The sequence below is a fragment of the Lithobates pipiens genome, unplaced genomic scaffold (assembly GCF_037356315.1).
Source record: "Lithobates pipiens isolate NorthernLeopardFrog02 unplaced genomic scaffold, aLitPip1_a1.2 Scaffold_13, whole genome shotgun sequence".
NCBI lineage: Eukaryota > Metazoa > Chordata > Amphibia > Anura > Ranidae > Lithobates > Lithobates pipiens.
In genome coordinates, this window is record NW_027507718.1 from 213,877,303 (window position 1) to 213,895,727 (window position 18,425).

At 41.9% G+C, this 18,425-nt stretch overlaps 1 protein-coding gene across 2 annotated transcripts in view; it reads left to right on the top strand.

Moving 5' to 3' along the window:
* HGSNAT (heparan-alpha-glucosaminide N-acetyltransferase) overlaps positions 1–18,425 on the top strand; it is a 71,436-nt gene that overhangs the window by 39,475 nt on the left and 13,536 nt on the right. For both annotated transcript variants that reach the window (XM_077476191.1, XM_077476192.1), the window contains 10 exons: positions 3,774–3,843; positions 8,204–8,307; positions 8,928–9,004; positions 10,817–10,847; positions 11,434–11,594; positions 11,759–11,874; positions 12,946–13,067; positions 16,082–16,208; positions 16,877–16,963; positions 17,140–17,217. In XM_077476191.1, the coding sequence (XP_077332317.1) occupies positions 3,774–3,843; positions 8,204–8,307; positions 8,928–9,004; positions 10,817–10,847; positions 11,434–11,594; positions 11,759–11,874; positions 12,946–13,067; positions 16,082–16,208; positions 16,877–16,963; positions 17,140–17,217 (973 nt within the window). The remainder of the gene's footprint in view (positions 1–3,773; positions 3,844–8,203; positions 8,308–8,927; positions 9,005–10,816; positions 10,848–11,433; positions 11,595–11,758; positions 11,875–12,945; positions 13,068–16,081; positions 16,209–16,876; positions 16,964–17,139; positions 17,218–18,425) is intronic.

Consider the following 18,425-nt stretch of genomic DNA (forward strand, 5'->3'; position numbering starts at 1 on the left):
AAAAAACAGAACAAAAAACACAAAAGCCCTACTTTTTTTGAGTATTTAATGGTTTTATTGTGTATGCTGTCCTAGGCTTCATTCATATTTTTCTTTGCCTGAACACCATGAGAGAGGATCTTGGGAGGTGACATACATCATATCTGATGTTTCCTAGGGGGAATTGGAAGTACATTATCCACTTAACGACCGCCGCATGCCATTGTACGTCATCACAATGGCATATACAGGCACAAGCACGTACATGTACGTGCTTGCCTTCCAGCGGGTGGGGGGTCCGATCGGACCCCCTCCCGCTGGATGCGGCGGTCCGTTTTGCTGCAGGAGCGATCCGGGATGAGGGATGGCCGTTGGTTTCTGGCCATCCTCTCTCGATCGCTCCTGGCAAATGAGAAGCTTCCTCCCACAGTGTATTGTATACACAGGCAGGGAGGAAGTGATGTCATTCTCCTCGGGGCGGTCTTTTTGACCGGACTACGAGGAGAAGACTAAAAGTAAGTGCACCAACACTACACTGAGATGTAGGCACACACAGGCACACAAACCCCCCTCCCCCTCCCAGTCAGTGTCACTGATTGCAGTGATCATTTATTTTCTGATCACTGCATTTAGTGTCAGTTGTAAAAGTAAAAAGTGTTAGGTCAAGGGTAGCCCCCTACCACCTCCCAATAAAGGTTTAACCCCCTGAGTGCCCCTAATTAACCCTTTCACCCCCTTTTGCCACTGTCACTAAGTGATCGTTTTTCTGATCGCTGCATTAGTGTCGCTAGGTAGCTAGTTATTTTTTTTAGGTTCACCGCCAGGTTTTTATAGCGCTAGGTACCCCGATATACTACCCAATAATGGTTTTAACCCCCTGATTGCCCCTAGTTAACCCTTTCACCAGTGATCACCGTATAAGTGTTACGGGTGACTCTGGTTAGTTAGTTTGCTTTTTATAGCATCAGGGCACCCACCATTTATTACCCAATAAAGGTTTATCCCCCTGATCACCCGGCGGGTGATATCAATTAGGTTTTAGGGTCAGGGTCTGCGTCGCCCCAGGCAGCGCTAGGTTAGTGCCAGTACCGCTAACACCCACGCGCAAAGCATACACCTCCCGTAGTGGTATAGAATCTGAACAGATCAATATCTGATCAGATCTATACTAGCGTCCCCAGCAGTTTAGGGTTCCAAAAAAACGCATCGTTAGCGGGATCAGCCTAGATACCTGCTAGCACCTGCGTTTTGCCCCTCCGCCCAGCCCACCCAAGTGCAGTATCGATCGATCACTGTCACTTACAAAACACTAAACACATAACTACAGCGATCGCAGAGTCAGGCCTGATCCCTGCGATCGCTTGGTAGCGTTTTATATTTAAATCCGGAAGGCAGTGCTTGGTTTTCGGGGTCCCGTACGTGGCTAGGCTCCCAAAAAGTCCCCCATATGTGGTATCCCCGTACTCGGGAGAAGCAGCAGAATTTATTTTGGGGTATAATTTCACTTATGCCCATAGCATGTGTGAGCAATATATCATTTAGTGACAACTTTGTGCAAAAAAAAAAAAAATTGTAATATTCCTGCAACTTGTGGCAAAATATAAAATATTTCATGGACTCAACATGCCTCTCAGTAAATAGCTTGGGGTGTCTACTTTCCAAAATGGGGTCATTTGGGGGGGTTTTGTGCTATTTTGGCATTTTATGGCCTTAGAAACTGTGATAGGTAGTGAGAAGTGAAATCAAAAATTTGCACCCTTAGAAACCCTGAAGGCAGTGATTGGTTTTCGGGGTGCCGTACGCAGCTAGACTCCCAAAAAGTCCCACATATGTGATATCCCCGTACTCAGGAGAAGCAGCAGAATATATTTTGGGGTGCAATTCCACATATAACTATGGCATGTGTGAGCAATACCGTATATACTCGAGTATAAGCCGAGATTTTCAGCCTCTTTTTTGAGGCTGAAAGTGCCCCCCTCGGCTTATACTCGAGTCATCGCTGTCTGCCTGCTCGATCAGCGTGTCGAGCAGACAGACAGCGGCCATTCTATAATTCAAAAGCCGCGCCTCCGGCTCCGCCTTCGCCTGTGATAGGCGGAACACTGAATTTCCCAGCAGTCTGTGTTCCGCCTATCACGGACATCGTCTCATCCTCGTACTACGGACGAGGATGAGACGATGTCCGTGATAGGCGGAATACAGGCTGCTGGGAAATTGTGTTCCGCCTATCACAGACAGGGAGACGCGGCATTTGAACAGGGGAATGGGCGCCGACGAAGAGCGGTGATCCTGGGACGGGACCGGACGGAGGCTCGGCTCGGGACGGGACGGGACCGGACGGAGTCTCGGGACGGGACGGGACCGGACGGAGGCTCGGGACGGGACGGGACCGGACGGAGGCTCGGGACGGGACGGGACCGGACGGAGGCTCGGGACCGGACGGAGGCTCGGGACACAGGTAGGCTGGACACACAAGGCCACACACACACACACACACACACACACACACACACACACACACACACACACAGGGATGGATGGATGGATGGATGGACACACACACACACAGGGATGGATGGATGGATGGACACACACACAGGGATGGATGGATGGATGGACACACACACACACACAGGGATGGATGGACACATACACACACAGGGATGGATGGATGGATGGACACACACACAGGGATGGACAGGCATATCTCACCCTCGGCTTATACACGAGTCAATAGGTTTCCCAGTTTTTTGGGGGTAAATTGGGGGCCTCGGCTTATACTCGGGTCGGCCTATACTCGAGTATATACGGTATATCATTTAGTGACAACTTTTTCTAAACTTTTTTTTTTTTTTTTTTTTGGTGTCATTATTCAATCACTTGGGACAAAAAAAAAATATTCAATGGGCTCAACATGCCCTTCGGCAATTTCCTTGGGGTGTCTACTTTCCAAAATGGGGTCATTTGGGGGGGGTTTGTACTGCCCTGCCATTTTAGCACCTCAAGAAATGAGATAGGCAGTCATAAATTAAAAGCTGTGTAAATTCCAGAAAATGTACTCTAGTTTGTAGACGCTATAACTTTTGCGCAAACCAATAAATATACGCTTATTGACATTTTTTTTTTTTTTTACTAAAGACATGTGGCTAAATAAATTTTGCCCTAAATGTATGACTAAAATTTTAGTTTATTCGATTTTTTTTCTTATAACAAAATGTAGAAAATATCATTTTTTCTCAATTTTCGGTCTTTTTCCATTTATATCGCAAAAAATAAAAATCGCAGAGGCAATCAAATACCATCAAAAGAAAGCTCTATTTGTGGGAAGAAAAGGACGTACATTTCGTTTGGGTACAACATTGCATGACCGCGCAATTACCAGTTAAAGCAGTGCAGTGCAAAATTGTAAAAGGACCTCTGGTCCTTAGGCTGAAAATTGGTCCGGGGCTAAAGTGGTTATACATACTGACCTGATGGGTGTGCATGTGGGTGGTACTCGATGGTGGTGGTACTGGTGCAGTGGAGATCTTGGCTACCCAGAAGGAGCTTTTATAATATAATATTTATTAGAATTTTTATTTTTTTATATTCATCTTTTAGGTTAGCAAATAGTCAATTACAGATTGCAGCACTTGTTTTAAATGTTGAAGGATTAGTCATAAAATGCACCAGGAGTTTCAAACTCCTGAAATCCAGGATTCTTTTTGAAGATAAAAATTTGTGCACGTTTAATTTAGTTCCTGCTTGTTCGCCTCCCTCTATTTTTATTTTATTTATTTTCCTGCTTTTTGTAGGCGGAGCCCTGTCCAGAATTGGTTATGCCAACAGATCAATCCTACTGAAACGGACCGACTCATTAATTCTGTAAGAAAACCCTTTTTATTTTATTTTTTTTATTTTTTTTTACTGCATCACTCTTTATGTACTTTTCAACTAGGGACAATTATGCTACTATGTTTTCGAAGTTCTATTTATACCTAAAGAATACTTGGACTTTAAAAGTGCTTTTTCAGAATTCCAGGCGCATAAAAAAAAAAATTTTCAAAGTTCTTGAAAAGGCAGATTTGAGCAGAAAATATATGTACTCACCGGCAACTTTTATTAGGTACATGTATTCAATTGCTTGGTAACACAAATTGCTAATCGGCCAATCGCATGGCATCAACTCAGTGCATTTAGTCATCTAGACATGGTGAAGACTATTTGAGATGTGTGTGGTATATTTCACGGTCTGAATAATAGTTTGAGAACATTGGCATGGTATAGACATAAGCATAATGTGACAGAACGGTACACAATAAATGTTGAGTAGGTAATTGGGTTACATAGAGAGACGTGGTCACACAGACTATGCGGACAATATACCAGTATAGCTTTCTTTGCATAGTACAGTGGTCATCAACCCCTCTCCTCAGGGCCCACTAACAGGCCAGGTTTGCAAGATAACTGAAATGCATCACAGGTGGTATCATTTGCTGCTCAGTGATTGCCGTATTCTAGTCTGCATCTCCCCAAGGCAATACTTAAAACCTGGCCTGTTAATGGGCTCTGAGGACAGGGTTGATGACCACTAGCATAGTACATAAACTAAAATCAAAAGCTTGGCACATCAAGGCCTCTCATCCATTCCCTGTATGTCCAATGGTGCTAGTTTGGGTGACATGACCAGGGATAGCTGAAGACGGCCATTAATTACTTCAAAAACATGTGCCCAAAACTGCGCTTCCCTGGGACTGTTAAGAACATATCGAAGTATGTGCCAGTATCTGAATGACACTGTCCACAAACTGGGTCTCTGAGGGTAGATTCTGTTATATCACTGGGAAGTGCAGTAGATTCTATGCCGGATTTTAGTTTGTATCAGTTTATGTCTGGAGGTGATGACCAGCTTAAAACTGTCCTGGGGGGGGGAATCCTCTTTCCAAAGCCTCTCCATTTTAGGGGAGTCAAGACTGGGTAGCACCAAATAGAGGGCATAGAGAGACTTCGTCAAGGACTCCTTCCCCAAAAACTCCTCAATGGGGTCCATGGCCAGAGTAACAGATTGCTGGAACTGGGTCAGGCCAGCATGCCGCACCTGGAGATAACGAAAATCCATCCATCTAGGTAATCTGAATTTAATTGAAATATCTTTAAAGTAATACACTTGCCGGCATAATGTTCCTTAGCGCTATGCTGTATTTTCCCATAATTGGGGGGGGGGGGGGGCAGGGATAGACCGGAAGTGTGGTGGAGTGGGGTTACCGCATAGCAGCTGAAAGGGTGACCAATGGCCTGATTTATGAAACCGCCTCCTAGCAGCTATCCACACCCTAGAGTCATCCTAGTCGGATGCAGGAGGGCAACATAAGCCTTGAGGCCCCTATATACCAGGTTACCAAGCTCATTAAGAGAACCCAGAAGGGCAGCCTCCAAGCATACAGCCACATTGGTCTGAGAGCAGGCAAACCACCAGTGGACGGAGGCCAGTAAAATACCAGGAAAGACGTAAAGTAGACTTCGCCAGGCGAGGAAGGGAGCCGCCCCATATAAAGGTGCTAACACAATGGTCTAGCTCCCGAAAGAAGGAACCGGGAATCCATACAGAATAGTTTTATATAGTATATTTTGAGGATGATTTAGCCTTGGTTCACACTAGTGCTGCAGTATAACCATGTGTTTTGTAGCACTTTTTTTGATGCATTGTGTGTTTTAAAAAAAAATATATATATATATATATATATATATATATATATATATAATATATATATATATATATATATATATAAATGTGTGTGTGTGTGTGTGTGTGCGTATTTATTTTTTTTTTTTCTGGAGAAATCCATCTAAAGATAAATGTACATGAATTTTACAGTCTGTGGGGCCAACAACTCATTATGCTGCACCAAAAGAAGCAGCTACAGTACACCTTTTGAATAGAGTGAGATTTCCATTGTTGTACATGGCAACACAACAGAAGACATAGGCCTCATTCACACTAGCGTGTTTTCTCCTAATTAAAATTGAGTCTTTGCAATCAATATGTTCACACTATTTGTGTAATTATCCAAACATTTAAAAAGCTAATTCCTGTGCATTCTAAATATCCATTCATGTCTAGATGAAATAAGTAAACCGGAATTTTCTTTTCACATAGTTATTTAAAAATTACCATAATATTCACACAATTGTTATCAAGTAAAGATTCTTAATTTCTTTATATCTATCCAGCCTAATTTCCTGTTCCTCATCTTTCCCTGTGATTTGAAATGGTTTTGTTCACCTTCAACTTGTCTGCATTGTGCACCTTAACTGCACACACAGGACAAGATGGATATATAGAGAGATTATCTATCTAATTTTTTTTCCCCCACACATAACTTGTTTAATTTAGGGTCTTCACTGACTAAAGTTATAAGTGACAATTTCTTTGCTTCAGTGCATTTATGCTGTTGTTGGAGATGTTGCACGTGAGTTTACCTACAGGATTGCATGAGTTCTTAAAGAATAAACTTGGGAGGGATATATATATATTATATTACACTGGGGGAAAAAAAGTATTTAGTCAGCCAACCATTGTGCAAGTTCTCCCACTTAAAAGGATGAGGCCTGTAATTGTCATCATAGGTATATCTCAACTATGCGAGACAAAATGTGGAAAAGAAATCCAGATAATCACATTGTCTGATTTTTTTTTTTTTTAAAGCATTTATTTGCAAATTATGGTGGAAAATATGTATTTGGTCAATATCAAAAGTTCATCTCAATACTTTGATATATATCCTTTGTTGGCAATGACAGAGGTTAAACATTTTCTGTAAGTCTTCACAAGGTTGTCACACACTGTTGCTGGTATTTTGGCCCATTCCTCCATGCAGATCTCCTCTAAAGCAGTGATTTATATTGGGGCTGTCGCTGGGAAACACGGACTTTCAACTCTCGCCAAAGGTTTACTATGGGGTTGAGATCTGGAGACCCTTCTAGGCAACTCCAGGACCTTGAAATGCTTCTTACGAAGGCCACTTCTTCGTTGCCTGGGTGGTGTGTTTGGGATCATTGTCATGCTGAAAGACTCAGCCACGTTTCATCTTCAATACCCTTGCTGATGGGAGGAGGTTTGCACTTAAAATCTCATGGTACATGGATCAGTCGTCCGGTTCCCTTGGCAGAGAAATAGCCCCAAAGCATGATGTTGCCATCCCCATGCTTCACAGTAGATATGGTGTTCTTTGGTTGCGACTCAGCTTTCTCTCTCCTTCAAATACGACGAGTTGTGGTTCTACTTTGGTTTCATCTGACCATATGACATTCTCCCAATCCTCTTCTGGATCATCCAAATGCTCTCTAGCAAACCTCAGACGGGCCCGGATATGTACTGGCTTAAGCAGGGGGACACGTCTGGCACTGCAGGATCTGAGTTCCTGGCGGCGTAGTGTTACAGATGGTAGCCTTTTTTTACTTTTGGTCCCACCTCTCTGCGGGTCACCCCATGTGGTTCTGGGATTTTTGCTCACCGTTCTTGTGATCATTTTGACCCCATGGGGTGAGATCTTGCATGGAGCCCCAGATCGAGGGAGATTATCAGTGGTCTTGTATCTCTTGCGTTTTCTAATTTATTGCTCCAGCAGTTGATTTCTTCACACCCAGCTGCTTGCCTATTGCAGATTCAGTCTTGCGAGCCTGGTGCAGGTCTACAATTATGTTTCTGGTGTCCTTCGACAGCTCTTTGGTCTTCACCATAGTGGAGTTTGGAGTGTGACTGTTTGAGGCTGTGGACAGGTGTCTTTTTTACTGATAACCAGTTCAAACAGGTGCCATTAATACAGGTGAGTGGAGGACAGAGGAACAGAGGAGCCTCTTAAAGAAGAAGATGCAGGTCTGTGAGAGCCAGAAATCTTGCTTGTTTGTAGGTGACCAAATACTTATTTTCCACTATAATTTGTAAATAAATTCTGTCAAAAATCAGACAATGTGATTGTTTGGATTTTTTTTTCCACGTTTTTGTCTCTCATAGTTGAGGTATACCTATGATAATTGCAGGCCTCTCATCTTTTTAAGTGGGAGAACTTGCACAATTGGCGGCTGACTAAATACTTTTTTGTGTGTGTGTGTGTGTGTGTGTGTGTGTGTGTGTGTGTATAGAGATATATTTTAATGCCCAGTTCTCTAGGTCAGGTAAACTAGCTTCTAGACACTGGACTGGGACTAATTACTTGGAAAGAAAAACCTTTATTTGTTTCCAAAGGAGCTGGGATCTCCAAGCAGGGCTGATCTCTGTAACCAAGATGCCCATCTGGTTACGTGGACCGCTGTGCCGCAGCGGCTGCGATCGTTGGATACCTTTAGAGGGTAACTATTTGGTGTTTTGATATGTCTTATACTGTAGTTTTATTATTATTTTTATTATTGGGGTGGGTGGATTCTTGGGAGCATTACAATATGTATCAAATTTTAAGCACTGAGATCTAGGTGCTTTTTAGAACTCTGCATGTGACTGGTAGTTGTCGTGGTAGTGATGCTTAATTTATTGCAGAGGGTAATTACTATAGCTTCAGCTCATGCTACATTAGCTTGAAATATAAGAATGAATAAAGGCATACATGTGAAATACTTTGTACATTTGACTCCTATTTTATAGACCATTAATTTTCACCAATAACTATTTTAAAATGAACAATAAGAAAACACCAGTGGTCAGTGAAATGCTTCTTGGTTGTCAGTGGAGAAGGGCTCCCTAAATTAATTGTTAGTGGGAGAAAATCCGCCTTACATTACATTGGTAGTCACTGAAGAAAGGGCCTTCTTATGCGGTTGGTGGAAGGAATGCTCTTCCATAGCAACCTTTTTGAGGGTAAACCCCAGATGAGAGAGGCAGACCTAAGACACTTTTTACGGCTTTGAAAGAAAAAACAAGCTTACAAATTCTATGTGTTTTTTTTTTTTTGTTTTTTTTTTAATATCTATTTTAGACTTGCTCTTATAATAATGGTATTTGTGAATTTTGGCGGAGGAGGGTATTGGTTCTTCAAACACCAGAGTTGGAATGGTAATGTTGCCAGCATTTATTTTTTTTTATTTATTTTTTTTGTCATACAAACTTATTTATGGAAATTGAAAATTGGAGCAGTTTTGAAGCTTTTGTGCATAGTAGTTATATTCTTTGATCTGTTTTAAATATTAAAGACGGACTACTAAGGGCCTTAATAATAGCGCTTATACCAAATACTTAATTACTAAATGTTAAAATTATAATGTCCCATATAGAACAGCTTGAAGCTGGGTTCACACTATTGCGAATTGCATGCGGCTTTCCCCGCATCCGAATTGCATGTCAGGAGACTGACCTGCTCTCAATGGAACGGGTTCACACAGCTCCAGAATGTTTGCGGAGCGAATTGCAGAGGAGTCTTGTGCATCTTCTGGTCCATTTTAGGTCTGAATTCAGTCAAAAATGTTTGGACCAAAATCGAACTTGAAACGGTGAACAGGCACAGTGTGAACCCAGCTTTAAAGGGGGGAGTCCATTAATGAATAGCATTGTCTTATCTTGTTTCAATACTATCTAAAAAAGCCGCTCTGTGCAAACAAAATTATTGTGATTTATAAAATGCTCTTCAAAAAGTGCTCTCTTGTTCAGCAATAAGCCTCCACCAGACAGGATTGCCTCCCTGCTAGAGGACTCAGTCGTTGCTTTCCCCCAAGGCAGACATCACAACCTACAAAAACTCATTTCAGGGAGATTAATGAAATGCCGCCTCCTCAGTGCCTACCAGCAGAGCATTCCTGGCTCTGTCCTGCCCCCTCCCCTGGCCACAGATGGACAACAGAGCGGCTGCCGCGGCCATACTCCATTTTGGCAAGTCTGTCTTCTGCCGGTGGCTGAGTGACAGGCCCAGCTGGGAGTTTGCCCCGACGCTCGCTGGTGTCCGGGAGCCCGCAACCAAATGCAGGAGACTCCCGCGACTCGTGTCTTGGGATGTCTACAAAGGGGTTAATCATTCAGGTAACATCACTCCTTCCTCTCACCACTGTCAGGGATTTCATTCATTCAGGAGATAAAGAAGCTTAATGGAGTAAAAAAAAAAACCCTGTTTGATGTCACTGCTTATAAAGTATTAGCGGGAGTTCAGCATCTAGTCAAGTTTAAATCTAAATCTGCTAGTCTAACCTTACACTCTCCCCAGACTGACAATGCTGCTGTCTAAAGGTGTTGGCTTTATTATTGATTTGATGCAGATACCCTAAGACAGCAAGTGTTACTGGCTGGATCACCAGGTGAAAATAAAGGGGGGGAGGAGGAAGGGGGAGACCCTAAAAAAAATTAAACTACTGCAGCCACCACATGTTATCCCCACTGAGAGAACACCATGGCTCTGTGGGACTGTTTCCCCCAATAATGAATGTTGAATCGAGTGGTTGCAGGAAAGAAAATCGCTCCGTCTGGCCGGCCTTTGTCTGGTCGGCCTTCGTATGTACTAAAATAACGTTGCTCAAGGAGAAGTAGAGCTTTTACAAAAGGTTATTGCTCCATTGTGCATAGAGCAATAGCAGCCCTGAGTAGACCCTAAAGCATATTGTACCTTTTTTTTTGTAATAGGGTTTGTAATTTAACTTTTAATATGATTAATCTGTTTCATAATGAACAAATTGTTTAACCTTTAAATTTGTATTTGATTTTTATTTTGTGGGTTGAACCTGGACATCACTTAACATGTACACATGTAAGGGATTGTAAAGAATGTAAAGTAAAGATTGCTGACTATAAGGCAGCTCAGAGTTGCACTTTAATGTGTGTGTGTGTAAACTCTTTGGATGTCACTTCCAGGCATGGTATAAAATATTTTTTATTTTTTTTCAGGATTGACACTAGCAGACCTTGTCTTTCCATGGTGAGCATCATTTCCAGCTTCATTCTATGTATTAAGATAAAAAAAAAAAACGGTGTGCAGCAGTCCCTCTAATGCTCACCTGAGCCCCATCTCAATCCCATGATGCCTGCAAGACTCTGCTGTCCAGGAATTTCCCTCATTGGCTGACACACACAGCAGGCGCCATCGGCTCCCGCTGCTGTCAGTGAGCCGAGGAGAAGGGGTGGGGGCCGCACTGCAGCTCAATGTCTGAATGGACACACAGAGCAGCGGCCTGGCTCGGGTGTCCCCATAACAAGCTGTTTGCTGTGGGGGCACTCAGCAGGAGGGAGGGGCCAGGAGTGTCGGCAAGGGACCCGAGAGGAGGATCTGGGCTGCTCTGTGCAAAACAATTACACAGAGCAGGCAAGTATGACATGTTTGTTATTTTTAAATTGCAGTATCACTTTAAGTCAAAATTTATTGATTTAGTGTCTGCAAAAGATATGTAAAAAGCAGATCTAGAAAAAAAAATGCCTGGATGCAAGACTCAAAGGGCAGGTTGGGGTCATAATGTTTTGTTACAGCCACAAATGAATACACCTGTTAATGGATGAATGTTTTTTAGGTTTGTGTTTATCATGGGAACATCCATCCATCTGTCCTTAAATTCAATGCTGCGAAAAGGGAACTCCAGATGGAAGCTGTTTTGGAAAGTTCTTTGGAGAAGTATTCAGCTTTTCCTCATTGGATTATTTGTGATAAATGAGAATTACTGCCGTGGTCCATGTAAGTTGTTTCTCCCTTTATTTTTCTTTTTAGTATAAAATAGGTTCCTGCATATCAAGTATATTGGAACTGTCGGAAGCATCAGTTCTATCAAATGCATCAGTCACAAAATGTTCATGGTATAGAACACAAAAAATATGTAATTAATTTCTTTCTGTTTATAGTGACATGGAGTGATTTTCGGATTATGGGTGTTCTTCAGCGCATTAGCTTAACCTATTTGGTGGTTTCAGTTTTGGAGTTGCTGTTTACTAAGCCGCTACCAGATGCTCTTCCTCAGGTAACATATAGAATGGTCTTTAGTGTTTATTCACATGGCACATTTATCTTTGTTTTTATTATGGGAGCCACACTTGCTATTTGCGACTAGTGCGACAGATTAAGGGCACTTTCACACTGGCAGCGCCCAGTTGGTGGTAAAGCGCTGCTATTTTTAGCTGCGCTTTTCTGCTGCTAGCGGTGCTAATGGCCGAAAAGGGGTTAAAAGTGGCGCTCCCGCGGCACTGCCCATTTGGTTTCAATGGGCAGGGGCGCTTTAAGAGCGGTGTATACACTGCTTCTACAGTGCCTCAAAGATGCTGCTTGCATGATTTATTTTTTTTGAGTGTCCTGCCAGTGCACCACTCCAGTGTGAAAGCACTCAGGCTTTCACATTGGAGTGAAAGGAGAGGCGCTATTTTTAGCGCCATAATGCCTGTAAAGCGCCTCAGTGTGAAAGGGGTCTAAAGCTCTGCTATTTTTAGCAGACACTTTATAGTTCTTGTATTTTTTGGGTAGATGGTGGAGATATTGGTAATATATTTTATATTTCTTATCTGTCCATGTGTCTACACCTCCATGCCATATTCCGCTAAAATGATTTAAGCTGGCTATACACTGCTTAAACATTGGCAAATTCCTGACAGAATTCAAGCTGTAAGTGGGCTATCGGCATCCCTGGCTTTACAAAGGTTGATGGACTTGAGCTTGTTTTTTTATTTTTTTTTAATCCAGAGTTAAGTTGTAAATTTACAGCTGCATTCAAACAGATGCAGCCACTGCACAGAAGTACAACAGCCACGGGTCCCACCAGCTGCTGAAATCTAGCCAAAAGGCTAGACTTCTTCATCCACACTGTCTAGCCTGGGGGCTGAGCGAAATCTTTGCACGTATAGCTAGCTTTTATTTGTGTGATACAGCGAAGACAAATGATCTGGCTTACAATGACTGGATGGCTTCATGGAAGCCATTGGTAGAGTGTGTCAATAGGGATGCCTAGACCAATAGACTATGTAATTCATTATTCTGCTATAAACATTTGAGGTATTTCTTTAATCCCAGTTCTTGTATATTGATGCATTTTGTTTTCCAGAATCGGACCTGTTTTCTTTTCCAAGACGTGGTTTTATTCTGGCCGCAGTGGCTTATAATTTTGGCTTTGGAAGCTGCTTGGCTTTGCTTGACATTCTTGCTACCTGTTCCTGAATGCCCCTTGTAAGTAATAATGACATACTACACTTTTCCTTTTAAATTCGGTTTCTACCAACAAAGGCTACACAAAGGTGGTCATCCGTTTCCTGTCCTCCGCTCCTGCTTCCATACATGTTCCGTAAAATGTGTTTTTTGTTTTATATTAAAGTAAACTTGTTATGTACTTGGGCAATAGTATATGGGGAAATTGTCCTAGCTGAGGTTATTGTACCACCCATTTACATGATCAGATCCAGAGGCAGGTGAAGTTTTGTGTGCAAATCTTGCCTTTTTTTTTTTCTTTTTTCTTTTTTCCTTCCTTCTAACTCTGCTTCTTGGTCAACAAGGTTCAAGGGCCAACAGGAATGCAAGCTTAACCCCTTGGCCCCGACGTAACACAAACACTCCAGCCCCACTGCTCTGGGCTTTTCTGTCTCAGTGAATGAATGAGAAAGATGAATTGTAGCTTCCCCTGACCTTGTAGAGATCGGGGGGGGGGGGGGGGGAAACGTGTAGAAAAAAAATGCCTAGGTCAATGCCAGGGTTAGTGTTTGGGTCAATGTCGGGACAGTATTTTTCTCCCTTTTTTTTTCTGTGTGTTTTTTTTTTTTTTTTTTTTTTTTTTAGGTAGGATAAGAAAAGGCAAATTGCACTGGGCTGTACTACGGTACATACAATTGGCATACACATGGTATCGCTGCAATATTCAGGAGCGGGAGAAATTTTGTTTTAGGTTGTTCTTTGGTGGTAGGTTATGGTAGTGAGAAATGTACACAATATATATATATATATATATATATATATATATATATATATATATATATATATATATATATATATATATATATATATATATATATACATTTTTATTTTATTTTTTTACCATTTTTCGTGACAATTTTCCCTTTTGATTAAAAAAAACAAAAAAATCCATTACCATTTACCACCAAATCAAAGCTGAATTTGGCCTGGGGAAAAAAAAGATATAAGCCACCTGGATGCACAATGTAGTGATATGTACGGTTTTACTAACCCATATCAATATTTTCATAATTAAGCTTGGGCATTAAGATTTGTTTTACCCATAGGTGCCAAGGGCTTAACTTAATAAGGGCAGACAGTACAGACAGTACAGTTACAATACAATTCATTACAGGAGGAATCTGAGAGCCATGCTCGTTAGTGTTTACAATCTAGGAGGGAGGGCTGGCCAAGTGTTACAAAAGGTAATAACTGTGGGGGATGATATGATGTAGAAAATAAAAGTGCAGTTAGGGACAGAATAGGCTTCTCTGAAGAGGGTTTTTGGGGATCGTCTAAAAGCACAGAGATGGTCAGATTGGGATAGGGAGTGCCATAGGATAGGAAAGGCTCAGGAAAAGTCCTGGAGGTGAGCATGGGAGGAGGTGACGAGGGTGCTAGAGAGCAGGAGGTCTTAAAAAGAACGAGTAGGTTGGTATGTTGTGACTAAGTTAGTGATGTAGCTGGGGGCTGTGTTGTGGATGGCTTTGTAAGTTGTTGTTGGTATTTTGAATTTAAATTGTTGGGTAAGTGGAAGCCAGTGGAGGGATTGACACGGAATGGTTAGTAAGGTCGATGAGACTTGCAGCAGCATTCATGATAAATTGGAGGGGGAATAGCCTATGTAAAGGTAATCCCGTGAGGAGGGAGTTGCAGTAGTCGAGGCAGGAGATGACGGCGTGAATTAGGAGTTTTGTGGTGTCATTGGTTAGGAAGGGGTGTATCGGGTGTATTTTGGAGATGTTGAGGCAGCAAGATTTGGACAGTGATCGGATATGGGGCTGAAAGGATAGTTCAGAGTCCAGGATTACACCTAGAATCTTGTCATACGGGGACGGGTCGATAATAGTGCTATTGATCTTGACTGAGAAATCAGGGGAAGAGGCACGTGGGGGAGGAAAAATTATGAGCATGGTTTTGCATAGATTATGAGGAAGTGGCGTGACATGCAGATTGATATGTCTGTTAGTAAATTAGTGATACATGAGGAGACTGAAGGAGGGGGTAGTAAGCATATAATTTAAGCTAAATCTCAGGATCTACTGACTGTTTTGACTGTCTTCATTCATGATTTGATTGAATTGCTTGGGGTTTTTTGCTTTTATAAGATAGAATGCTTGTATAGATTTCACTGGAACACAAAAAAAAATTGCAGAGCATTGTGGCTGAATGGATGAATAAACTGATTATTTTGAACTTTCCAGTTAGAAATCGGGAGGGGCCCCTGGAGAGGAGACAATTCCTGAATTCAACTATGTAGCTCATTAAGCCTTCTCTTGCCTCAAATTTTTCATTTGAGGCACAAGGATTAAGCAAGCTCTTTAGCCAACTCTGAATCCAGATAAAGCTTGCTCAATAGAAGTTGTGTGCCCAAACATAGGTAACGGACACTTCCTGTAGCCCAAGTGGTTTTTGGGGTGTGCCGCCTACATGCCTTTCAGAGGCACCCAGTGGGGCAGAGAAATGGGATAGTTTAAAGTATAAATCAGGGCAAAACCTCTATTTATTTTTTGATAGTGTACAGAGGGATTAGAACCCCCTGTCCAGGTTTATATTCCTGTCTGTGTCCCCGTTAAGGGGATACACCCTTTGTCCTGTTTTACCATTTGAAAGTAAACAAAATTCTAAATTTTGGGGTTGTCCCCAGAAAAGTAATAGAAGGGAAATTTTCCATTAGGAGTATTGGTTACGGTGACCTGGGGGGGTCCCCAAGGGATTTCCTTAATTTGTAGGGATTTCCTCTCCTTTGGGATAGGAAGTGAAGGAAAATCTCAAATGGGATACATATGGCGAAGAAAAATTAAAATCTGAGGGGTTATATCCTTCCTTTTTATGCTATCCAAAATGAATTTTTTTCTTTAGCCCATAGTTCTAATTTAAACAGTACCGTTGTCTGTCAAGCACTAGAGGCAGAAGCAGACAAAACAGAAATATATAAGTTCTGCTTTTAAACCAAAGTTATTGAAGTTCTCTCTGACAGCCATCATACTTCAGTGCTCATTTTTTCTTTTTTTTAGGGGTTATCTTGGACCTGGAGGTATTGGCGATATGGGAAAATATCCAAACTGTACAGGAGGGGCAGCTGGCTACATTGATCGATTAGTTCTTGGTGAAAATCACATTTATCAGCATCCATCATCCAATGTGAGTTTATGCTTCACGGATCAAAGAAAACACAACAGACTGAAACCTAGTGGAGGAGAAAAGTGTAGCATGTAAAAATGTTAAGTAGGCCATCCAACAAATTTTAAGTACATTTGTAGTAGAGAAAAAAAGTACCAAACACGATTTAAAGCAATCCCATGCTGCTACTACATATTAGGCAGTTTAGATACCTGGTTATTAAGTCAGGTTTCCTCTTCAATGGCCCAAGTGCCCTGAATACCAGGGTGTTTGGATATGAACAGTGCAACTTTAATTCCTGTATCAAGGTCCTGGCTCTTCCCACTCTCTCCTCCTAATCCTCGCTATTGGTCAGTGAGGCAAGTCCATCATTGTTTGCCCAACAGTAATGTTTAGGTGGGGATGGGGCCAAGCTCTCTACCCAGAAAGCTTAGTCAATGTTTGCTTAGGAAATTCATGTGTAAAAGTAACCCGATGTGCAGGCACTTGGGTGTCTGTGCTGTGGTGCCACCAGCAGTTTTTGTCACTTCATGTTAGCCTTAACTATTGCATAGACGAAACCTTACAGTGCCTTAATTCCAGTGACATGCTGTCATAATGCAATCTTGTAAAAAAGGAAACTAGAATGTAGTAATCTTTTGTTTATAGAAGTTCATTTATAATCGCTATTATGTATGGTTTATATGCAGGTAATTTATAAAACAACGGTGCCTTATGATCCAGAAGGAATATTGGGAACACTGAATTCCATTGTGATTGCATTTCTTGGGCTTCAGGTAATTTTTCACCTGCAAATGTTGCATCTTTGCGCTTGTGTGCTTAAGTTTTTTTGCACACAAAAGAACAATCTATTGCTGCTGTAACGGATTGCTTCATGATATTTTGACATGTACCATAGCAATCCCTTAACATTATAACACCATATTCTTTTATCCCTCACCCTGTATTACAGGCTGGCAAAGTGCTTGTGTTCTACAAGAATCAACATAAGCAGATCATGGTGAGGTTTTTCACATGGAGTGTTGTTATGGTATGTAACTTAATTTATTTCACCTATCCTACATATTACAGTGGATGCACACATTTATTTTTACAAACACCTGCAGTCTGCTAATCCAATAGTTTCAGTACTTGGAAGACATTGACCTGGAAAGGGTATGGAGATCAGGAGTTGGTCTAAATTTTTACCTCATCTGCATGCTTGCTCCAGGATAATTTCCAGGGGGCAAAAAACTACTGCCGCTCAACCGAACCTACATATGCTGTAGTGCAAATTTGCAGTACCTCCGTACAGGCTCCTGCAGCCAAGACTCCAATATAGAAAAGCAAAGCCGCACCTGCACTTTAGGAAGCGCACATTAAATTACAAACATCACAAAAAAGCCTTGTTTGTCAAATAAATATCGTACTGTGCAAATGTTTTAGGTAGGTGCGAATAAATGCTGTATTTAAAGTGTAAATTTAACAGAAGACCAATTCTAATCAATATTTGGTGTGACCTCCGTTTTGCCTTCAAAACCTAATCAGTTCTAGGTACGCTTGCACGCAGTTTTTGAAGGAACTCGGCAGTTAGGTGGTTCCAAACCTCTTGCGGAACCAACCATAGATCTTCTGTGGAATTAGCTGCCTCCAAATCCTTCTATATCGTCATATAATTCCAGACAGACTCGATGTTGAAATCCAGGCTCTGTGGTGGCCAAATCTGGTTTGGAACAAGGGATGGACTCCTTGTTCTTCTGTACGCTGAAGATGGTTCTCAATGATATTGGCTGTATGTTTGGGGTGGTTGTCCTGCTGCAGAATAAATTTGGGGTTAGTCACACGCCTACCTGATGGTATGGCATGATGGATAAAATTTCCACCTGTATTTCTCAGCACTGAGGACACCATTGATCAGGACCAAATCTCCAGCTCCAGACTTGCAAGGAACTTCCACCATGCTTCACTGTTTCTACAGACACTTTATTGTACCACTCTCAAGCCCGTTGGAGAAAAAACCTCCTGCTACAAGTAAATATTTGACTTTTCAGTCCTGTAGTACCCGCTGGCCATTTTCTGCACCCCAGTTCCTTCCTTTATTTTCAGGCATACTTGAGTCACTTAGCCTTGTTTCCACTTCCGGCCAGACTTCTGTGGACATTAAATGGGTGTACCTGAGTCCCAGTGGTTTCCACCAGTTCTGTGGTGATGGTAGTGCTGGACTTCTTCAGATGTCTAAGGGAAGTAAACTTGTGTCTT